This window comes from Nanorana parkeri, unplaced genomic scaffold (genome assembly GCF_000935625.1).
Source record: "Nanorana parkeri isolate BGI_ZX_2015 unplaced genomic scaffold, ASM93562v1 scaffold154, whole genome shotgun sequence".
Classification (NCBI taxonomy): domain Eukaryota; kingdom Metazoa; phylum Chordata; class Amphibia; order Anura; family Dicroglossidae; genus Nanorana; species Nanorana parkeri.
Window position 1 is genome coordinate 127,271 of NW_017306422.1, and position 24,991 is coordinate 152,261.

The 24,991-nt window shown below is 42.1% G+C and overlaps 1 protein-coding gene across 1 annotated transcript in view; it reads left to right on the top strand.

Moving 5' to 3' along the window:
• The first annotated feature begins 6,465 nt into the window (after window positions 1–6,465).
• The window catches only part of UBE2J1 (ubiquitin conjugating enzyme E2 J1), a 27,216-nt gene continuing 8,690 nt past the window's right edge, over window positions 6,466–24,991 (top strand). Inside the window, exons 1-7 of the mRNA XM_018554339.1 lie at window positions 6,466–6,560; window positions 16,606–16,679; window positions 18,239–18,370; window positions 18,456–18,540; window positions 19,731–19,836; window positions 20,219–20,342; window positions 21,797–21,892. Coding sequence (XP_018409841.1) covers window positions 6,482–6,560; window positions 16,606–16,679; window positions 18,239–18,370; window positions 18,456–18,540; window positions 19,731–19,836; window positions 20,219–20,342; window positions 21,797–21,892 — 696 coding nt within the window. The 5' untranslated portion in view covers window positions 6,466–6,481. The remainder of the gene's footprint in view (window positions 6,561–16,605; window positions 16,680–18,238; window positions 18,371–18,455; window positions 18,541–19,730; window positions 19,837–20,218; window positions 20,343–21,796; window positions 21,893–24,991) is intronic.

Below are 24,991 nucleotides of genomic sequence, written 5' to 3' on the forward strand. Positions count from 1 at the left end.
GAAATCACTCACCTCATAGTTATCCTTTAACCTCCCTGGCGGCTTTCCCGAGTCTGGCTCGGCGTTAATTTTAAATACTAGGATCGTTAACCCCAAGCCAGACTCGGGGCTGCAGAGGTTATTTGCAAAGCCCATTAACCCAAAGCAGGAATTCAGAAATAATATTTATTGTGACTACTCTAAGTTATTGAAAGGTGGAAACTATGTGAGTGATATACTGAATGATATTGCATATTGCTGCATGTACACTAATTTATTAGCATTTATTAAAATAACATGTTTTCACTGAATCACTGAATGAAAATAGGATGTCCTAAATGCTGTGAAACCAGCCACTTTGTATTGATTTGTAAACGTTCTACATTTGTGCACAAATTGCTAATATCATTAGATAAGCCTTTCCTGAAGTTGAACAAGGTTTATTTTATTATCTTGCATTAAAACTGACATAACTATTTTTTCTTACACAAATATACATTTCCCCTTGAAAATGTGATTATCACTTAAATAAATGATAGATGCTTCTAATTGTGTCAATAATTATAATGTAACGTTCACTGAGCAAATACCAATGTTCCCATATTTTGGTGATAAAAGAATAAAATTTCACAAAATTGAGTTTTATTACCTATGGCATTGTGTTTTTTATTTTTTAACAGTGGTATTGTTTCCTTTTAGGAGCAAACTATTGATTTTAAATGAAACTTAGCAGGATATGGGAGCTGCTTTTGCTGATTTAGTTTTTGAAGGTGCATGCGCCAAAGTAGCCATCCTTATCTGCTGTTCACTGCTTAGTGAACTGACCTTGAACAACATGGTGCATGTGATGTCCCGACCAATTAAAGGAATGCTTTAGCAAAAATATTGTAATTCTAGTAACTGTATGTGGTTAATGTTGGTTATGTGTTTAGATGAAGCACTGAGATATTGAGGAATGCTGAATTAAGTTTTACTTGCTTAGAAGAATATTACATCTGAATACAGCATTGTGAGGAAAACATATAGACAGGAAAACTTGCTGCCTATCATAGATATGCATGCACTTAGAGAGACTAACATTGCACTACCGTGCCACCTACAGCTCAAACGACAACAGTATATGCTGTTGAATTTCCAACAGTTAATACCTGTTATTTCAAAGGCTTTCATTTATATCTGTCTCCAAATTTGCATGTAGGCCAAGCAGTTCAGCAAAGTGATGGTAAAAAGGTTTAGGCACACTATATAACACTGCAAGGGGTGCGTGCAAACAAAAAAAGATGTTGCTGTGACTACTTAAAAAGTGTTAGCTGGGGTTTGGCAGATCAGGATCTACTGGCTGTATCACCAGTTATAAAAACTATGTTTGTGTATATCTATTGCTGACTGGGACATTTCAGATGCTACATCAATAATCCACATGCATCATATTATTCAAATATATTTCCATTTTATTATCCAAAGTTGATTCTTTTTTTTTCTTTTCTTTTGCCAAATGACATCATATTATATATACTACAATAGTCAGCAAAATCATAAAGTCCACTTTCCTGTTGGATCATAGTTATCATATTTCTTTCCTGCTGATTTTCTCTGACGGGTAACAGGAAAATTCTATGTGTTTCACAGTGGCATCCACTGCTTCTTCAGGAATTGTAGAGAGTATTCATACAATGTGTAAATGTACAAAATACTTTAATATACAATATTGTACCTTCCATTCATTCTTTCCACTTTTCACTTACATATGCAGTGTGTAATTGGACAAGACAAGGTGTCTTGTCCAGTTACATAGTTAGTCAGGTTGAATAAAGACACAAGTCCATCGAGTTACGCATGCATATGTAAGTGAAAAGTTGTAAATGGTCCATTACAGGGAACTCATTAACAAATTGGTATATGAGTAGTCTTTTGAAAAAAAGAATGACTGATTAACAAAGTGAAGAAATGATAAAGTCAATGGCCTACCACATTTAACAATACAGCAATGATAATGTATTCCATTGTTTTTGTTCTGGGAGGTTCCCAATAATGGAGTTGAATACAGGGGTACCATTGCTGCAAGTACTTCTACCAAATACACACATGATCAATGGCCATGATGCCTTTAGTAACCAGTTTCCTTATGTGTTTTCAAATCTGGGCTGTAAAATAGACAGCAGGTGGCTCAGTGGTAGCTATGGGCAACAAGCAACTGTTACCATTACCATGTTTTATGTGAGAAGCCAATAAAGTGCAAGGGATTGAAAGGACTCCAAGTGATTCCATGCAACCAGCAAGACAAGCGGCTCCCCAGAAACTACTGGTCCCACAGCACCAAATATATGAAGCAGAACCCCAGACAAGGAAATAAAGACACTATTGATATATATTTGTGAGAAGATATATAATTCTGTTCAGTCAGTATGGTGATCTAGACACCGCCATAGATGGCAGAGCCAGCTGCTGGATGTCCATGGCAGTTAAATGGCAGTTAAAGAGCGCACTGGGGAGACCATTCCTGTGTTCTTCCCCATAAGAACATTCAGTGTAATAAGTCAAATGGGCAAGTCAACAGAGCCGACCGCACCCCTTTCATACTGTGCAGGAATGACAGAAATATGAAATAAACACACAAGGCTCAATTCACAAAGCTGTACCACAAGGATAAGTATCTTTATTATAGCCATGTGACTTCAATCTTCAAATCTTAATGAACTCAAATGAAAATAAATCTAATACATGGCTACTACTCAGGGGCCGCATCTGAAAGTGACAGAGCGGGTGTTCTATGAAAGTTTGTGACTACGTTGGAGGAGGTGACGTGCTATATCTTCTTGGCAACCTGGGAAAACCCCTGGGACTGATGGCCTACCTGTTGAATTTTTCAAGACGTATGCAGATGTCCTCATCCTCCGACTGTTAGATCTTTTTAACGTGGCTCTTTAGTAGGGTCTCCATCCGGATTCTATGTCGGAGGCCATTATAGTGGTGATTCCCAAGCCTGACATGAACCCTGACCTGTGTTCATCATAAAAGCCTATCTCACTTGTCCTGGCCATGAGGCTGAATAATGTTATTCTTACCCTAATACATGATGACCAGTAAGAGTTCATGCCAGGCAGGGGCACCTATATTAATCTGCGTAGACTGCCTAGTGGGACTCCTGGAGTGATTGCCTCTCTCGATGCCGAGAAGGTATTTGATTCTATGACATGGGACTACCTGTGGTCTGTGTTGCAGAAGTTTAGCTTTGGTTCTAACTTTATCTCTTGGGTGCGTTTACTTTATTCTAGACCCCAAGCTCATGTGCGCACAAATGGGACCTTGTCGGAAACTTTAACTGCACAGAGGGTCCCACCAGGGCTACCCTCTTTCACCGGTTTTGTTTGCTTTAGGGCTTGAACTCTTTGCCATCTTACTAAGAGCTTCAGTTGTGCTGCGAGGTATCATGATTGGAAGAGAAGGTCTCAGTGTATGCTGACAATAGCCTATTGTACTTCAGGGACGCCTGTGATTCCCTCCTCACGGCTCTCCAAATTTTTGGATGAATTTGGCTCCTTTTCAGGAATGTGGATAAACTGGGATAAATCCTTGATTTTCCCACTGCACCCCTCTATCCCTCTACAGGCTGCCACTACCTCTTTACAGTGGGTCTCACAATTTAAATATTTGTGATCAGAGACAACCCTTCCCACTACATTATAGAAAAGTTACACCCTCTTCTTCGACAGCTGTCTTGTAAGTGGATAGTGTAATTTCTTCCTTCATTTGGGCTGATTGTCAGCCTAGATTGGCCAGGATTGTTGGTTAGCAACTCCCTTTATTACAGGGGGGGCCTGGCCCTTCCATGTTTCCAGAAATATTACTGGGCTGCTGCTCGGGTGACAGGCCAATGGTGGTTAACCCCTTCCATTGATAATCCAGCGGTGAATCTAACTGGAGCCATTCATGCAGTGGCGGAACTACCGCCGGTGCAGGCGGTGCGGACGCACCAGGGCCTTGGGGCTCTAGGGGGCCCAGCGCCGGATCGGTACCCAGCGGCCAGCGGGCCCCCCATCTCAGCGCCGGGAGTGTCGGATCATCCGACACTCCCAGCCACTGCATTCATGCTTCATTTGCTGAGCTCAGTAATCTGGTATTTTGAGGTCCTAAGTCTAATCCTGATGTCACTACCCCTATAAAAACTACCTTGATGGTCTGTCGCCCGATGTATTCTGCACATACCCTGTTGTGGGGCAACCATGTGCTCCCCCATCTACAATCGATTCTGGACCCTCAGCTGTGGACCAGATTTGGAATTAAGACACTGCGGCCTATAATGCCGTAAGGCTCGCTGCTGGATTTCGATGCGCTCAAACTTTACTTTTAATTGCCGAATTGGATGTTTTTCATCCACGTCATGCTGTCCGCTCTCAATTAACCAGGCCTATAACCATTGAGTCTGACCGCATTGAGAAACTGCTTAGAGCTCCTGGGATTGGAAAATGTCTCTCTCCTCCATTAATCTCCGATTGTCTAGTTTTACTACCTCAGGGGGCTCCCATCCTTTTGTGAACTGGCAGCTGAACATTCCTGACCTAGGGACAATTGGGATGATGTTGTCCAACAATACATATACCTCATGATTTCAGCCAGAGATAGGTATATTCAATTGAATTTTTTTCTCTCTTTTGTAGCGTCCTCCTTCTCCGGTCAGCGTTATCCCAGCACAGGATAACACTGCCGGTGGCTCTGAAGGGGTGATCTACAGTAAAATAAAATAACGGGTCTCCCTCTATAAGAAACCTCTATTAAGAATCCACAGCACACCAGCACACCTTGAGTTACTATTGTCAGTTGCTATGAGTTACGGCAGCTCCGGATTCTTCTTGTCTAGGAATACCTTCACTCGCTTTGCCCTTTAGCACTTCCCACCCTTTCTGGTGATCAATTGAAGTGAGGTCCAGACTGTAGTTATGATGCTTGAAACTTTTATTGAAGAACTTCAGGGAGAGAGAGGAGGAGGGTTATGATCATCCAAGCAGATGTAGACTTTTCAGAGTGTGGTTACTGTCTCCATGCACAGCAGGTCGGACACTTGACACTGCATTACTTGAGGTAGAAGTGACTGATCCTTGTCTTTAGTAGTAGCCACTGGCCCTGCTGCCACCAGGCTCCAGGGTCATCACACGGCTGGTCCCAGGCTTCGGCCTGGACATCTCAGACAATCCATGGCAGCCCCAGGGGAGGAAGAGAGAGCTCACATGGTCCACCACAAGTATTTAACTCCTCTCCCAGCATGCAGCACTGGCCATCGTTCAACAGTGATTGGCTGGAGAGGGATATACACTTCTAGCAATCCCATTGGTTGCTCTGTTCTATTAAGGGTTGCCACTTGTCCAGTATTGACCCAGACAGTCCGGGTTTTGAATGCTGTGTCCAGGTTTCATGGCAGCAGAAACCCGGACCCAAGATGTCAGGCAGAGAGGGGCAACCAAAATTAGGATAGGGGCTACTGTCCCCCCACTGAAAATAGCATTGACTGTGATATTTACATATGAATGGGTGGCACTATTTATACATGAATAAGCCGCGACTCATTCTCCCCAAAAAATGTCGGCGCGTCGCTAGGTGTTCGGGTTTCGCTTGAAAAAAATGTGGCAACCCTAGTTCTATCACCAGGGTACATCCTGCAGTACCTCTAGCAGCAGACAGATGGCAAGCAATGACAGATTGTTCAGCGTAAAGCCAAATTAACCCAGACTAAAAATTAACATCAGACTGCATACAATGTGACAATCACTACATTTAATACCCCCCTTTCCAGTAGGGTGCTACACTTTTCTTTTTTGTCTGGGTTTTACTGTGATCTCATTCCCTCTAGATTCTATTGATATGTGATGGGTTGCCATATTACCCCTATTATTAATACCTTGCCTGTGCCTCTATTGCACTTTGTTAATGTGATATTTTGTGATATTTCTTTACTGTATTTTGTCTTGCTGGATGATTGGCTTGATTTGTAGTAGAATCAACTTGTTCTTTTTTTGTTTGCTTTGTTTTGTTTCTGTATGCATAAAAATAATAAACTTACCTGTTCACAAAATATATTTTAGTGTATTATTTACCAAAAATATATGTTTCATAAACAGTATCACAAATATCGCGCAACATAAAATATTCCAACTCCTATCATTTTATTTGACTCTATAGTCTCTATAACATTTTCTGCGTTTTCATAAATATGTGCATGTTAGTATGTGTGCGCAACATTAAACACAAAAAGCCCTCCGGTGGTGAGAGGGTTAAATGAGTCCAAAGCCACAATTGATTTAGCGGTGCTTTGCCCTGTAATCTGTCCATAGACCTGTATCCGTGAGCTGATAACCTCCTCAATGACAGCTAGCCTGTCACGTGCTCAGACGGATAGCCCCAATAGGCGCAAAGAAACGACCTGATTTGCATTCAGCGCAGTATCAAGCCCCGCCCACTCTCTAGCCACTCTTTACAGTGACGTGGCTGGAGCGATGCGGCGTGACGTATGTGGGCGGAGCAGGGGCGGGGAACTGGCAGCTACTGTCAGACAGTCATGGAGGCTCGCTACAACTTGAAGAGCCCCGGTAATAGGGGGGACTGGGGGGGGGGGGGGCGGGGGGCCCCTCCAGACGTCCTGTGCGGTTATATGTGTGCTGTGTTGTCAGGTCTTTGTGTGCTGCCTGGACTGGCTGGCTGTGATGGTACCATTGGTGTGTGGGTGTCTGATGTCACACAGGAGGCTATTGTTTCGGTTTTTGTTACGCAGCCTATATAGAAATGATGACCCAGTTATCTGCTTTGTGTGTTGTTTTTTTATGCAGTGAGATCTCATAACACTTGTGTATGTGGGGATTACCTGTACTAGTGTATCATAACGTGTCTGCATTGTGGAATAGAACTTCCTACAGTGAAGTTTTGCCTACACTGTAGTTGGGGGGTCCCAGATTTTAGGGCACATTGTGTGGGGGACACCAAATCTCAGGGCACATTGTGTGGGGGGTTGCAGATCTCAGGGCACATTGTGGGGGGATTCCAGATCCTCAAATGACAGATCTGTTTATTTGTAAGGAGATCACCTTTTCATGCTATATCTAGTTATTTCCTCTATGGTAGACATAAGACTTAGATTCTAGAAACATGTTGGCGGTGCTGGGTTTAGATGAAACAAATCCATTTCTGTATGAAAATACATTTGTAAAACTGATGTGTTTGCGTTTTCACTCTATGGGCATGTGTATCCGGAATATAATAAATCCATGTCCATCTATTAATGTCTGTCATCCTTATGTGGCTCTGTCTGATTGGTGCATTATGAAAGGATGACACGTCGGACATATAGAAAGAGAAATGTATTTCTGGTTTGACAGAGCATTGGATAAAAAGACAGGGGACTGGGAACACCCACAAGATGCTTTCTTAAAGCTGATCTCCCGGCAACCATTGAATGTCGGTGTGAAGTGATTTAACAAAAATGTTTTTTTTTTGTAAAGCAACTAGTGTAAGTACCCTCATTTGCCATGCCATCAGCCTCTTCTAGTTATCATTACAATAGAGCTAAGGCTGGGAGAGGGAGGGGCATCACTAGGGGCCAATCAGATGTCCTGTTTTCACATGTGCTAACAGGAGGACTGCTGTTGCTCAAACATTGTCCAATCACAGTCAGGGTTAGGCCTCATTCACACACAACGCAAGCAAAATTGTATATTGCGTATATACGCGTCTATGCGCGTATATACAAGCGTATATGCGTGCACTATTTGCATTCCCAGAATGCATAATCCCTAATGGAAATCTTTATGAACTATATATGCGAAATACACTGCCCGGACGCATCTCGGTTCCATTCTGTTTTTGCGCATATATATATATGCTACGCAAATATACGGCTCCATACGTGGCTATGTGTATGGAGCCATTTATTTGCATATGTTGCAATACGCACATACGTGCGTATATGCGCGGCAGTGTGAATGAGGCCTTAGAAGGGTTAACTGGATTCATTTCTTAAAGGCTACCTTTGAGGAAACACAGAATTCCTCCTGCAGCGTGGCTGCCCTGGCCCTGCAAGGGTTAAATGCTTGTCTAGGGTAGCTGTGCCATAAACTTTTACTTACCAGATCCTTGCTCCCCTGGCATTCAGTGCTCTCCTCATCCCTCCTCCGCTCCTGCTTGTGGACCGTCCTTTGGTATCTTCAGGTATAATGAAGGGCTCTGGGTCATGATGTCTGGGGGGCCTCCGAGCACCGGAGCAGAGGGGGGAAGGCTGTGGGTGCCAGTGTTGGAGCCTGCAGGGAGCCTGTGGTAGTGGTGATCAGTTCAGTAAAAACCCTTTACACAGCTACCCTAGACCTAGGCGAGCATTTACCCCTTGTAGTGCCAGGGCAGGACCACTGCAAGGGGAGTTTTGCTTTAAAGTGAACCTTTACCCCCTTTCACATAAAATCAAATCAGCGTGCAGCTCTGCATGCTGATATTAAATAATCATACATGCATTAGGTAAACAATCATATCTTTATTTTACTTACAATTTACAGTTTTTCTACGTCCTGGTCCTCTTAGGCATTAGTGATGTAATGTGCCTAAGAGCTGCATCCTGGGCAGATTACATCAGCAGAGCATTGCTGGGAAATCTCATGAGATCTCAGGGAAAGGCATTTTCCTCCCCTGAAATGATGTGCATGGTCACGTGTCCTAGTCACATGTGCCAAAGTTCCAGGAAGTAAAGGGAGATGGAATTATCTGCCCTTAGTAAAAATGGCCACTGTGAGAATATGGAGAAAAAAAAAGCAAGGAATAAGAAGGCGACAATTATCTAGAAGTATCTGTTTGTAAATTGTCATTACTAAACATTCCTAAAGGTGCCTTTTTGTAATTTTAAATATAAGGGTAAAGTTGCTCTTTAACTGCAAAAGGGAAGCCAGGCCACCAACCTGGCTGTACAGTCCGGCCCTCCAGCTGTTATGGAGCTACAAGTCCCATGAGGCATTGCAAGACTGAAAGTTACAGGCATGACTCCCAGTGGCAGAGGCATGTTTGAATTTGTAGTTAAAGCACAGATGGAGGGCGAGAGTTGCCCACCTCTGCATTAGAGCCTGAGGAAGGGCTGTAAGGGGGGACTTGGGGTATTGCAAAGAATCCACCTGCACACCTTACAGGATTTTGAGACCATTAAGTAATGGTGGTTGTTGTACTGATGTCGCAGATGGCGCAGTGCCGAGCTTTCCAATAGCAATAGTATATCACCAGCACACATGAGATGGAGCTTCACTCTTCTCAGGATTTATTAAATGTCACGTTATGCCATCTATGCTAGCATTTCGGGACCACGCAGGGACCCTTCTTCAGAGCAGCACAGTGACGACCAGTGACTTAGGGGAACTTTGCCATTCTAGAACAGGAATTAAAGCACAACTTCGCCTAGATGAAATGGCGTAGGTCGGCTGCCTTCTGGGATGTGCACATCACATCGGGGCATACGCAGAAAATGTCACTGGTTTCTGTTAGGTATTTTGGACCAGGCAGAGACTAGCGGCATGTCTGTGCAGATCTCCCTGAACAGGAGTTTTGGGCCCAATCACGCTAGCCTGTCAGCTAAAGCTCTGTGTGTCAGTGGACAAGCTAGTGCTTTGTGGCAGCTCCGGCAGTGAGCTGGCACTGTTTACATTTTGTTATTTAAAAAAAAAAACTTTATGTGGGATGTACAATGTGTACATTCCATTCAGGTCCCTGCAAAACAGCATCCAGTGTGCTGCGATAAAATGCAGCATGTTTGCATTTTATCACAGCGCACCATCTATCCCATCCACGTTGCGGTGTGAATGGGGCACATAGAAAACAATTGCCATTACCTGCGTTTATTCAATGTGGTACGATGCAGGTCACCACAGTATGTGTGAATGGGCCCTTCAGGATAGTATTGTAAGGAAAACAATGCTGGGCTCCATGGTTTATTGTTTTGTTTTGGGGTTTTTTTGTTATCATACAGGGACAATTATCAGTGAGTTGAAATTACATTTTCCCTAGGTAGGGTGAAACTCCTCTTCAAGAAACTTGAAGGATCATCATGTAAAAAAAAGGCAAATGTAGTACAACATTACAGCACTGGAATGTGTGGAGGAGAATGTTTGTTTTTTATATACACTTCATTATTAATAACAATAATAAAACTATTATAGGGCTTTACCCCTATGGACTAATAACCTGAGAAATGTAAAAACAGCATTGTATTGGCTAATGAATCACATTGCCCTAATTGTATCTTGTGATTCTGTTACTGGACCTTTTTAGATAAGAAAGTTGTTCTAGATCTGAAACTCCTGATCATTTGCACAAAGTATGAAACACAAGCTATTCCATGGGAAAAAGGCCAGTAGGGTTTGATGTTGGTGATTACTGTGCGGTACCCGCACACTTCTGCTGAGGTTCACATGTGTCAGTCACAGAATGTTTGTTAGGGATAGTGCAGGTTTATTTGCTCAGGCAGTATAGTCTATGATCCAGATGTACAATGGACAATAAAAAAGATAACTTGTTTGTATCATGTTAAAAAAAATCCAAAGTTTTTAGCTTTGTTCAGTTATAGCTCAGAAACAGATCAGATGTTTGATGACCAGGCTGATTTTTGTCTAAAGGTGCCCATACACTGCTCGATTCTCGTACGAGAATCGGGCGAAATCCCGCGATCGTACGAGAATCGAGCAGTGTGAACTAAGACGTGCGACCGTTTCTACTGTACGGTGGCACGTCTTTTGTCGACCCAACATGTTCGAAAACCCGGCGAGAATCGTACGATTCTCGGCGGGTTTCTAGCCTGCTCGCCCGATAGCTGCGGAACGGGCCGGTGTGCGCACGCGCACACTGCCCGTTCTGCATTGCCGTCATTGGAAGCCCGCCCCTCGGCGGGGCGGGCTTTCGATGATCGCAAGTACGATCTGCCTGTCCAAGGTGGGCAGATCGTACGGGCTTTCAAGAAGCATACGACCATCGCAAGACAAAAGTCTTGCGATGGTCGTAAGGTGTATGGGCACCTTTACCTGTGAACACCTTCATCTTTTAGCAGACCCCTATCTACAATATATGGGGGGCTGAGTTTTATTATTTTAAAGTAAACCTGTCACTTTGTAGACTAACATAAGCACATAAAGACATAGTCACGTTTTGTTTTTGTTTAAAAAAAATAAATGCGCACACGCACAATAATAGAAGAAATATATGCATTTCTTTTTTGCATTGGAGCCAGTAAAGCATTGCAACTGATCAATTGATCGCGGGTGCAATGCTCAGGCTCCTGAAGCCTTTTCTTCCCAGCCTTTGTCTGTACCAAGGTACAGATGTTCAGTTACAGGATGGGAGGGCCACAGTTGTTCCCCTCTGGGAACTACAAGTCCCTCTGCTGCGGTGGCAGAATGACTTATAGTTTCTTCATTCACAGATCCTGTCAAAGGATCTATAAAAGGATGCAGTGGCTATGTGAGTGGAGTTCAATGCACCACCATGCCCCTTCCCGCCCTAGAACTTGGGGAGACGGCCAGGATGCGATACAATGCATTACAGTAGCTAACTGCGCTGGAACTCACTGTTTATGGTGTGAACAAACCCTTAAAATTAGATGCCAGCACATAGCCTAACTGAAGTAACAAAGACACATGTTTTGCTAGCAACCTCCATTTTTAAAGTCTTATCTGTTACAGTTATCGAAGGATTTTCCATAGGCATCAGTTAGACCTAGTGCTCTCGGTAATCAGCACCCAGTATATGAACTGTAACTCTGCAATACAAGCATGTGTGAGGACATTTGTGCTGAGGGGTGTGGCTGCTACTTGGCTATGCCAGCATAGAGCCCTGAAGGTGGATAGAAGGAAGTGCATTGTAAGGCATTTCCAAGTAAAAAGAAGTTAGCTATAACAACATCCAGCTGTATAGCTGTTCTGTTTTTTCTGAGTACAATTTTTTTAAATCTATGATTGGACCAGGTCAGTGATTCAGAAAGTATAAAATCCAAAGTCAGCCAAGCAGGTAGAATTTTCAAAAGCAATCAACAAAGACTGCACCCATATTTTACTTTTCTTAGTATCCCTGAGTATTTTCATAGCATGCAGATGCTGACTTTCATCTGTGAAGTCACTACTCCTCCTCCCCAAATCTAAACTTCTCTATTAGTTAGAGAGGTATGAAGGGAGAGTGGGGCAGAACTCAGATGTTTGGAGCTGGAAGTGGCAATTGTATACTAAGCATCCCAAGTTCAAGGGCTCCCAGGGTGCTCAGATTTAGTGGGTGAACAAGCGTGTTGTGACAGGACCAGTGGGTGTGCAAGGTGATATGCTGTCACACTGTTTAGTTTTAGTTGCTTTAGCACTGTTTAGTTGCTAAAAGAAATGCCAGTCACCGCATGTGCTCTGAACAAACTTTTCATCTATCTACACACAGTTTTGTCTGTGAAGGTTCTCATTCATCCAGGTCATGGCATATCTGTAAAAAATAAGTCAAGGCAACTGGAGAGGTGTTAAAACAGCATTGTATGCAGCAGACAATAGATGTCTCATCCCCCGCCTCTATTCAAGCTTGGCTTCTCCATTTTTACATAAATGGCCTCTTTCACATCTCTTTTGAACCAGTCCTCCTCCCTGTCTAGGATGTGTACTTGACTGTCTTCAAAGGAGTGACCTTTTTCCTTTAGGTGTACACTGCTAAATCCTGACCAGAAGGTTTGGCTCTTCTATGCCGTGCCATACGCTGGTGTAGCCGCTGCTTTGTTTTACCGACATACAATTCTGAGCACTCCTCACTGGACTGGACGACTGCATACATAATGTTGTTCATCTTGTGTTTTGGGGTCTTTTGGGTGAACCAGTTGTTGCCCAGTGTATTGCTGGGTTTAAAGCAGACAGGGATGTGATGTTTTTTAAAAACCCTTCTGAGTTTCTCAGACACCCCAGCTACATATGGGATGACCAAATTCTTCTGTTTGTCATGCTTTTCACCCTCACTGGTACTCTTGGCATTCTTTCCTCTTCTTTCTGGATACCTGCAAGTTTTAAGGGCCCAGGGTATCCAGGCTGGGCTTTTGTCAAAACAGAAAGAAGAGGGAAGAATGCCAAGAATACCAGTAAGGGTAAAAATGACCTTACCTTGTAAGGTAATTAAAAGCTTCTACGATCTGCCCATCTTGACAAGCAGATCGTACCGCTGAGGGGCGGGCTTCCGATGACTGCAATGCTGAGCGGGCAGTGTGCGCTTTTTACGCACCGGCCCGTTCCGCATTTGTCTTTCGAGCACGCCACTAACCTACCGAAAATCTTATGATTTTCGGCAGGTTTTCCAGCGTGCTCGGAAGACAAAAGACGTGCGACCGCACAGTAGAAACGGTTGCACGCCTTCCATACACCTGCCGATTTTCGTACGCTCGCAGGATCACCTGCGATCGTACGATAGTCGGCAGGTGCATTGGCACCTTTTTAGAGGAAATGTGTGAATGCTCACCTGTCACCACACCCTCTCTGATAGCTGCTAATCAGCAGACCTTTCCTATAAAGCACTGCTGGTCAGAGAGCACAGTGCTCAGGTATTAGTGAGCTTCCCAGAGTTCAGACCTGTGTTCCTGACTCCTCAGCATTCAGACCCTTGTTCCTGTATTCCTGATTCCTGCTTGTTTATCATTTCTGAACCGCAGCTGTCCGCACTGACCTTTTGCTTATATAACCGCATGAGAACCTCCTCCGCATGCATCGACCTTGGACTGTTATTTGACTACGAAAACTGGACTTCCCTTATCGGCTTAACGCTATCAATTCCTGGCACATCCACTCCATGTGTGTTCATCCCTCGCAATTGGGCTCCATACATATATATTACCTGCAAGTTCCTGACAGTGTCAAAGACAGCTACTGCCAGGTCCCTGGAAGGCTGCCTCAGGCTCCCACAAGTGCGGGACCTCAGCAGCCGACCCAATTAAAAAACTTAAAGGGCCGGTATTGGCCTTTAGTATCGGGGCATTTTCAGGAGTACAAGTATTCCTGAAAATGCCCTGTATCGGTACTGGTATCGGTATCGATACTGGTATCGGTATCAGGACATTCCTACTTAGTATATTTTCTTTTCAGATTGAATGTAATGTAATACTGCATTTTGGCCACTAGATGGAGGTGAGGAGCATACAAAATATTTTTTATGCTGCTCAGCTCCATCTTGTGGCTGTTTTGCGGTATCACATTACATTCAACCTGAAATAAAAATCTATACTAAGAATGTTAATTTTTGCGTATATTTACACAGAGCAAACATTCTCAGAGAATTGTTGGGTGAATTGGTTACAAATAGACACCCTTAATAACTGTTGACAAATTTGATCTAGCACCTCTAAGTTGAATACACTTGTTTGCTTAGTTTACACACCTCTATTGGGCACAGCAATGCCCTTGTTTTTAAATTCTTGGGTAATGCTTCTGCACATAAACGCTGCTGCCTCAATTCATTCCTATTGAAAGGCTGTGTACCACACAACCCTTAGCGAAAGAATATGGGCTGTATTTACAGAGCAGTGAATGTGACATTCATCAGTCTCCGCAAGTTTATCTTTCTGGTGCAAATGCTTTACATTGCATTCATTGATTTCACCTGCAGAGAACGTTTGATAAATGTCACATTTACTGATTTTATAAATATATTCCTTGGTGAACAATTGCGCCTGCTGCATTATCTGACTTTTATAGTAGACCCTGAACTACTGCTGCTCTTGTTACTTCTTATGTGATACGTGTCCAGGTTCAGTCAACATCTGCTAGTTTCATTATGTGACTTTATAAGCAGCTGTGTCGGTTTTTATGAAGCTGATTGCTGGTTAATTTTCTTGTTGATTAGTCATCGTTAACTGGGAACTTTAAAGTGACATTAAACCCTCAGATTTTTTAACATAAACCAATACTGTAATGTGCGCCTTACTGTAATCCATGGTAGTTTCCCTTCTCTTTGCTGCTCTTCCTTTTAAATCCTCATGTCTTCTTGCTTGGGGAGAACTTCCCTTTGCAGCTGAGTGCCTCTTCCTGTAGTGCTGGCTCAGGTTGCAAACCTACACACAGACACCATGTATCCATTTCAGAGACGAGGCAGTCTGCTGCAAAACAGAAGTTCTGCAGAGCATGAGAACAGATACAGATTTAAAAGGAAGAGAAGGGAAACAACCATGGATTATAGTAAGGCACACATTACAGTATTGTTTTATATTAATAAATCTGAGGGTTTAATGTCACTTTAAGTTTGGAAATCATTGTAATATGTGATGCACATTGAGGGCCAGTTCACACCATAAAGAGTTTGTTCCAGAGTGTTCGGCCTCTGGAACACACTCTTTATGGTGTGAACCGACCCTTAAGGATATACCAGAGTACATTGGTAGTCCAGTTCATGAGCTTGACATACTAGAGTGTGTATATAATGTAGTATGAAGGCTCAAGAGGTGTAGTAGGAATGACTATTTCCAATTTGTTTGACGCGCCTAAGGCTAAACAATTTCAACCTGTTGAAAAAACTATTTGAAGGATGCTAATCCCTTTTATTTTTCTCTTAGAAAAGTTAAAAAGAGAGGACATGCATCCTGTGGAAGTGAAATTCTAGGCATTTTTGTTAATAGAGCGGGTGAAAGGTTAGAACCCCCGTCTGGTTAATATTGCTGTCTGTGTCTCCTCTCTGCAGATTTGACCTGACATTCTTAGTGGCCACCATGGCAGGAAGTAAAGGGAGGTTACCCCAGTGAGGAAACGGATGGCAATGAAAACCTGTTAGAGTTTATAACCCTTGACAGCTTTATCCAGATTGAATAGGTTCTCCTTCAACATTGTGGTAGGGACAGGCTGATATCTTATGTCTGTAATCGCTATAGTCTCCTTATTATATGTGCACAGGAGGTTAAAACTGATCAAGAAGCTGACAAAGACATGCTGGAAGATTAATTGGCTTCTGTCTAAATTATCCCTGTATGTATGCATGTGATATAGGGCCTTAGATTGTAAGCTCCTCGAGGGCAGAGACTGATGTGAATGTGTATGTAAATAGCCAGCTTGGGCGAACTCAGGTGAACTGGGTTCACCCCAAGCCCATGCTCATCACTAGTTGCAACAAGAAAGAAATGACCCATCTGAGAGTGTATTGATTGGATATTGGTTCTGTGACCCACTTTTCGATGATAGGGCAATCTTTAAGTGGAACTACAACCTCCTATCCTAAACAGCCAAGGAAGGTGCCATCTTCGCTTCCGTTTGGATTGCATTTGCCATGGTGCTGCACATGTGATCAGTTATGACACCAGCAATTTGAAGCCTTGAAAGTTTGGTTCGAAGCTGAAATAAGCACACTGGCAGCCTTGACAGTTGACATGCCTTAAAACTAACTGATTCCAAAGACATTTAAACTGTTTTGTCCGGTTCCTCTGTAAGATATTATTTTTTAGTGAAGGCAGCCGGGGATCTTTACTGCATATATGCGTGATTTTGTTTACTGATGCACATTATAAGCTGATTTGATAGAGATTTTGAAATTGATTTTTGTTTTATTTTGGCTGTGTCTGATATCTTATGATCTAGCTAAGATCATATTTAGCCTTGTACTAATTGTGAATCTCATTCTTCTTCTATATAGCGGTCAAACGACTTATGAAAGAAGCTGCAGAATTGAAGGATGCCACAGATCATTACCATGCCCAACCACTAGAGGTACAGTATCATCGCATTGCTTTTCTAGCATTTTAACATTGGGAGTCAGTGTGCAACACAATGTGAACATACTATGTAAACGCTGGCTTATATTCTCTCAGTAATTATATGACATAACTAGGACATCATTCGGTGAATATTGCCAGATTAACAAAAAAATGTTCTGCATGTTCTCGTCAGCCAATATGGATATGTGTGCTAGGAAAACATGAATGAATCAAAATGATTGCATCATTTAACTGAGCTGTCATTAAGTCCTTTGTATTTTTCTGGCATTGTCAGGGGAAAGGCATTGCCATGGGAGGTTTGTTCTGCATGTGCCAAAGACAAATAGAGATTGCTGGAACATCGAGTAAATAGCCTCTTAGTAGGTCCTTAGCAGAATCTTGAACTGAACTGTAATTACTTAATTATCCATTTACAAACTTACTTTTTTTTTTTTTTACAAGTCAAAAACAAAGCTATTTAAATTCAATTGCTGATCTCCAGCTTGTAATCTTAGAAGCATGTTATGTTTTTTAAAATTAAACTTTGATGATGAAGGGCCTGTTAGCGGGGGGCATGTGGAATGATCAAATGGAACCTCTCCTCCATGCCTTGTAGGGGTGGTCCATTTACTCTCTTGATCCTTTCAGGCCTTTGCTGGTCACCTGCATCACCCGATCTTAATCGGGTGAGCTGACCTCAGCTATAAGCCTACCCTGATATACATACATTAGGTGGGACTATCCCACCCAATGGGTATGCATACAGAACGCTATTGCTTCCAAGTTCTTAAAATGAAGCCCAGCATTCTTTCCTTCTGGTTAGCTGTTTACCTATGTAGTAAGTCTACTTGGATGTGCCATGGTACTCTAGGCCCTGTCATCTCTGCCCCCTTCCCTACCTGCCTCTGGTATTAATACAACTCTTAACACAACCACAGAAATGTGCACATGGCCTACCATGTGGTCTAGGTGGGATTATCCCACCCAATGAGTATCCATACAGAACACAATCGCCTCTAAATATACTTAATGAAGCTCAACATTCTTTCCATCTGGTTTTGCATTATAAAGTAAGCCCAACAAAAACCTAAAAGATCAAGCATATCATTTAGGTGGCTAAAATTATATTTGAAGCTAGTTCTGTAAATGCTGAATTTGGCTGCACCCCCTTCCCACAACCCAGACATAGCATATTGATACCCTAAAGTGAGGGTTGGCCCTATTGACCAGGAGGGGATGGAGCCAAATTCAACTTTTCTTCTTTTTTTTTTTTTTTTAAATAAAAAATTTGCATTTCAGCTGCCTATATGTTTGGTCGTTTTTGCATGCAGTTTAAACCTGGAGGTAAACTCTGCTTATGTGTTTTGTTCATCAAATGCTCAGGTAAAATAGCCTAGGTTTGAGACTGGCTTGCCCTAATGTGTGTGTGCTCACCTTAATTCCCCGGGATCCCCAAACTCTTGCATGCTGTGTTATGCACTTTACTTTGATACTTATGTCAGCAATAAAATCAAACTATTGTAAGTGGTTTGGAGCCATATGTCTGACGAAACCTTGGTGTTTTTTTTGCAGGATAATCTGTTTGAATGGCACTTTACTGTTCGAGGCCCCCCAGATTCTGATTTTGATGGTGGCATCTACCACGGCAGAATTGTTCTCCCTCCAGAGTATCCCATGAAACCCCCAAGTATCATTTTGTTAACGGTAATTGCATCTCTGTTTCTTTGTGTTGGCTGAATTCTGGCTTCTCTTCCTGGAAAGTTTATCTTGCCTCATTTTATTTTCCCAGGCTAATGGTAGGTTTGAAGTTGGAAAGAAAATTTGCTTAAGTATTTCTGGTCATCACCCTGAAACATGGCAGCCATCCTGGAGTAGTGAGTACTTTTTATTCACTTAAATGGCACATGACTGTCTTGGGCAGGGGTGGGCAACTCTGGCCCTCTAGTTATTGTGGAACTACAAGTCCAATAAGGCATTGCAAGACTGAATTTTACAGGCATGACTCGCAGAGGCATGTTGGGATTTGCAGTTAAAGCACAGCTGGAGGGCCAGAGCTGCCCACCTCTGGTCTAGGGAGATCATTAAATTACTTTTTTGCTTACATTATAAAATCCTACCTAGATTGTTTGGTTGACTTGTAATTTAAATGTATTCCCTTAAACTTAGACCTATACTATATTGTAAGGGGATGATTTATAAATCATCCGCCCAGCCATACATACACTGGCCAATTGGTGTTCTCACCACTGGATGGAGCTGAGGAGCATAGTCTGCTTTTATCTAATGGAACGAATGCCATGCAAATGGCATTGGGCCACTGTATAGCTGGGTGGATGATTTATAATAAGTTTTGTTAATAGTGTTTTTTTTGGATGCTTAAAGAGAAATGAAAGGGTCGAAATATTTGGCTTTTCTGGAAATATTGCTGCTCTGGATTCCCTCCTGTGCTCTTGGAAAGGATGGGTTTGTAATGCTCCTTCAATCCAAGTATGAACCTGCAAAGACCTGCCAGATGTGTGTTTTCAAAGGTTGCACTGTATATGACTTGTAAAACTGGCTGTAAAATGACCTATTTTGCCTTACAATTATTTAAATTGTGTGAGCGTCTATGAAGAGCTATGTAGAAAATGTATACTTAATTATGTAACGTGTGTGTGTGTTTTTCTTTGTTTGGGTATGTTTTTTTTTGCACATTCGGGTTTTATGGATACAGATATTATCTTTTACATGCTATGTTATATAAAGTCATACTAACATGTTATGTTTTAGAAACCTATTACATGATGGGTAGGATGCATTTTTAATATTTCTGTCATATCTGTCTCACCTTACCCTGTGGTGCATATCCATCTCTATAATAAGTGTCATATGCATTAAGATCTTTTGAAGGATGTATGTACCTTCTAATTTGAGTACCACAACAGCAGTGGCAAGGGAATTTATTAGGAAATAAATTTCAGGTAGATATTTTCCCTATTTGTCTTTTATCTTCGTACTGCTAAATTAGAACGACTAAGGACCTTACACTGACTATGGTTTTGTTTTGTTTTTTGACACTTTTCAGTACGAACTGCATTGTTGGCTATTATTGGGTTCATGCCTACCAAAGGTGAAGGTGCCATAGGTTCTCTGGATTACACACCTGAAGAAAGGAAAGCACTTGCCAAAAAGTAAGTCAGTGTGTATCTGCTGTTTTGTATTATGTCCATCAGTGTGAGAAACATGCAATTTTTTTCCATCTCAAACTACCACTGAGTTCCCAGTTTTGTGGAGTGAAAAGAAAATCCCCTTTTAGGCAAACTTTGTATATTGCATGCATTTGAAGGATCACAATACTTTTTAGTTTCATCATCCTTTTAAAGGGCCCTTCTCCAGGTGTTGCACTTTCCTATCTTCACTCCATGGAAATCTTGTGTGGCCTCCTGAGAGCTGCATAGCTTCTACTTTCAGTCTCCTGGCTGGGCTCTTGTTCTCCACAGACACCTCGCAATCTGCATACATTCCTATGGTAAGGCCATCCACTGTAACAGACCATTGTATTATTATTAACAGGTCTCAGGACTACTTTTGTGACGCATGTGGAACAAGCATGAAGACTGCTTTACTCCCTCTAAGTTCAGAATCCAGCCAAGATGACAGAGAAGCCAGAGAACTTGCAAGACAGATCAATTTTACGGTACATGAGCCATGACTTTGTTTTTAATTTTGCTCTTAGTGTACAGTTCTGCTTCTCTTTTCCTGGGCTGGGGTCGAAAGACATTTTACGTTTTTATGGTTCTAAGGTTAAGCAAAAGGAATGCAAGTGCTTCATTCCACCAGGAGAGGCAGTGCCTGTGTCCGAAAGAATGTTCTAAAACACAGCAATTTTTATAAAACCCTTCATCAGAGGGAATAAGGCCTCATGCACATGGGCGGCTGAACCTGTACAAGGTATATTCGTAATTTCCCTGCCAGGGAGCCACATGTGCTGCTTGCACCCTCCCATCAATGGCTGAATGCGGGTATATGCCGTACAGGCGCACAACCCAGAACACACGCTGGTGAAAGGAGGTTTATCTCCAGTTTTCAGCTGCAGTCTTCCATTCCGCCCCCCCCCCCTTCCTTCTTTGCCTTACCCTCCTTAATGGTAGGGCATTTGTCCTTCTTTTCCCCCTGTCCCTTACTTTTTATGGGCAAGAAGAGTCTTGGCCTACTCCCCTTTCATTGCCTGGGGAGGGCCAGTACTGGGTAGTCACGTACCACCTTTGTAGACTTGCCTGGACTGGTGTGGTTCCCGTCAGGCAGCAGTAAGAGAGTCTCTACCTGTGATGCGCCAAGTTGAATTCAGTTGACACTAGGCGCCAAGTCTGCTAGGGGGTAATGTCACTGCCTGGGTGCTGCAGCGCAGAAGTAAGTGGGCGGGAAGGTTATCTGCATGCCGAAAAGACATCTATTTATCTATCCACACATACATAAAGGATGCTGTTGTATCTATGCAAAGCACGCAACCTACTATTTCTTCTTTGATACAGGCTATAGCCAGCACCTAACCTATAAGCACTTAATTTCTCCTTCGCTTATGACTCTGTTAGTCCATGTGGGAACTAGTTAATTGTCCTTTTTGTGGGTGTTGGGAATCTGGAGTTTGGCTAGCCACATACCTTGTGCAGTATCATATTCTGGATATACTTCTTTTTTCTGCAGTATCAAAAACATTTTTTACTCAAACTAGTTCAGCTCAACAGTTCAATGTAAAAATTATTATGTGGAAATTGATGCATCGTTTTTATGATCCGATTGTCTGACGGGTCATTGGGTTTTGGTGAATATACACTTGTGATTATACTCACATTAAACATCTGAGGTGCAGCAACTTTAGGTGTGTGTGTGTGTGTGTGTGTGTGTCTTTACTATCCTGTCTTCTGGTTGGCAAAAGTGGCCTTTTTGTGTCTGTGGATAATTCCTACTATTGCTAACTACACAAGGGAATTGGCAGATTTGGGTGGACTTGACCTTTTATTTTCTAGCCTGAGTTTAATACTGACCTATTTTATCAGTACCTTTTTTTTAGACATTTTCCAAACACAAATGACCTTTGACTTGTGGCAATATATTATAACTGTTTGTTTTCTCTTTCATGATGATCTACAGGTAAATCCTCCTGGAAGTTCTCAAGCAGAAGGAAGTGGCACCACACAGAAACCAAAACCACCTGAAACAGAGCAGACTGCTGACACAGTGCCTCTGGTATTCCCTTAATTTTATACAGCTGTTGTTGATCCAGGGGGAGGGGTTTGGGGGCTTATCTATAGCACCTAGGGGCCTCTGAAGAATATGGTCTCTAACTTCAGTCTAAAGGTGCCCATACACTGCTCGATTCTCGTACGAGAATCGCGGGAAATCCCGCGATCGTACGAGAATACATCGCAAGACTAAGGTCTTGCGATGGTTGTACAGTGTATGGCCACCTTAACAGAGCTCCCATCTTGGGAAAATACAGTCATGTGAACAATTAAGTACACCCCTTGAAAACTGTTGACTCTTCAACATACAACCCCAATTCCATAAAAGTTGGGACACTGGCTAAAATCTACAAGAAAGGAATGCAATGATTTGTAAATCTCATAAACCCATATCTTATTCACAATTGTAAATGGAAAACATATAACATGTTTAAACTGAGAAAATTGAACATTTTAAGAAAATAAATAAGGTAATTTTGGAATTGATGGCAGCAACGCGTCTCGAAAAAGTCGAGACAATTAAAAGCTGGCAAAATAATTGGTACTAACAAGGAAGAACATTTTGCAACTAATTAGGTTAATTGACAATAGGTCAGTAACATGATTGGGTATAAAAAGAGCATCTTAGAGTCAGTGTGTTAAGGTGCCCATACACTGTACGATTTATTGTACGAGAATCGCGTGAAATCCCGCGAACATACGATAATCGCAAAGTGTATGGAAGGCGTGCAACCGTTTTTACTGTACGGTCGCACGTCTTCCGTCGAACAAGCAGGCTAGAAAACCCGCTGGGAATCGTACGATTCTCGGCGAGTTAGTGGCCTGCTTGTTCGACAACTGCCGAACGGGCCGCACACACTGCACGTTTGCAGCGATGATCACAAGTACGTTTTTTTTAAATTACTTTACAACCCTCGCAAGACAAAAGTCTTGCGAGGGTTGTAAAGTGTATGGCCACCTTTCAGAAGTAAAGATGGGCAGAGGTTCTTCAATCTGTGAAAAGCTGCATCTAAAAATTGTCGTACAATTTTAGAATAATGTCCCTTAACATAAAATTGCAAAGGCTTTACTATATTATCATCTACAGTACATATCATTAAAATATATATATATAAATGTGTGTGCACACACACACACACACACACACACACACACACAGTGTGTATATAGGCAACTAGATTTTATCAAGACTATATACGGCTTTGCTTCCTGCTTTGCTGTGCTACCAAATGGTTGTACTTTACTACTCCGCACAAAACATATCAAAGATGCATTAAAGAAGAAATCCGGAAATTTTATAAACTTTCCCTTGCAGTGGGGCTACTCCTGTGCTGCAAGGGTTATGTGCTTGTCTCTATGTAGGGGATGGAATGTTCAATCCTGCCAAGCTGATGCTCAATCCTGCCAAGCTGCTAGACAGGTCCCCACAGCTTCTTCTCCCCTTGGCTCCCCATCGGTCTAAGGTCCGCTGACGTCATCATGTCTAATGCAGATCTATTGACTTGCATTAGACATGAAGATGCTGAAGGACATTCCACAGCTGGAGTGGAGGGGGAGAGAGGTGGGTGCTGACTGCTGCGGGACTGAGGATCAGTTGAGTATATCTGCTTTATTCTATCCCCTAGAGAAAAATGAGCACTTAACCCTTTGCAGTGTGGGAGTAGCCCCACTGCAAGGGAAGTTTTTTTTTTTTTAAATGCCTTGAATTCTTCTTTAAAGAACACATTTTCCAACTTAGAAGTGTAAACTGCATAACGCTCTTGTCAGTTCAAGGCTTTCAGTGCTTGCATTGACAGGTGTACACTGGGCAAGGGGGTGGAAAGGTAAATAGATTTGGTTTGAGTTTGACACACAAATTCGGTCTAACTCATTATTCCAAACATTTTAGCCAGTAGCTTGTGTTGTCATCAAGTTATCATTTTTGAGCTCTAGCAATGTCCCTTTTGAAATGATAACCTCAGTGCTCACTTTTGGAATGGATAGAGGGTGCCATAAACTTCTTTCATTGTAACTTTATACATATGAATTTCTGATCGTGATGCTTCCAGAATTGTTACTACTACTGGGTGGTTGAAACAAGCCATTTGTATAAACCTCTCAGCCTTTAATGTGACCCTGTTGTCAGGTATAAAATAAATAGCAGCAATCCCCTATAAAAGATGATCATGCTGACGTGCGTTCTAGTTGAACAATTAGTTTTCCGTTCAAAATCATGTAGTTTTATTTGACGTTTGACAAGAGAGGTACAAAACTCACCTTAATAGGACATTCTGTGTCCAAAGCAGGCCAAAAAGCCTATATCCTGCCATGCGTACAGCCCTGTTAAAGTCCATGGCATTTTGCTGACCTGTGTTTTTTGTTTTTCTTGCACCTAAATGAGCATAGGCATGAGCCCTTATACTTTCCTTTCTGGTGACTGGTGAGTTGAAACTTCACACTCTTGAAGGGCTCCAGGGACTATTGCAAGTGTCCAATACTGGGCGCCGTGGTTCCTCCTGTTATCGTCAAGTAACTAAATGATGCAAGACACCAATCATGGTAATCATAGGGAAAGTTTGTTCCTGCTGCCACCTACATTGTATTTTCTGCAGCAGCTTCATTTGTGAGGAGAGAAGGAGATCTGTGTAACCGACAGTCATACAGTAATGAAATATAGTGTAGAATTTAAAAAAACGAAATTAACAAAGCTATTGAAAAATCAGAAACTAAAATATTATGTGAATAAGATGATGCTTTATTATGACACATTTATTTGTAATCCCATTAACTAGAACCATTGAACTTCGAGCCAAGTACTGGAAAATGCCTAATATCTAGACATCTAAAATATATGCCCTTGTTTATTGACCATAGGTCTGATGCTTGTATCAAAACCGAAGTATATTTTAGGTCCTTGTAGTCAGGACAAATTTTGTCTACCGGCCAGCACAGTGACAGATAATATGTAAAGTGCTGTGTAAATTGGCAGCACTATATAAATACCTGTAACAAATTAAATAACATGTTATATTCCGTATTTAAAAAAAAAATATGCCACAGAAATGACATTTGCTGAAAAAGGTTTAAAAAAAAAAGATATTTTGATATGCAAAAAATATCGAGT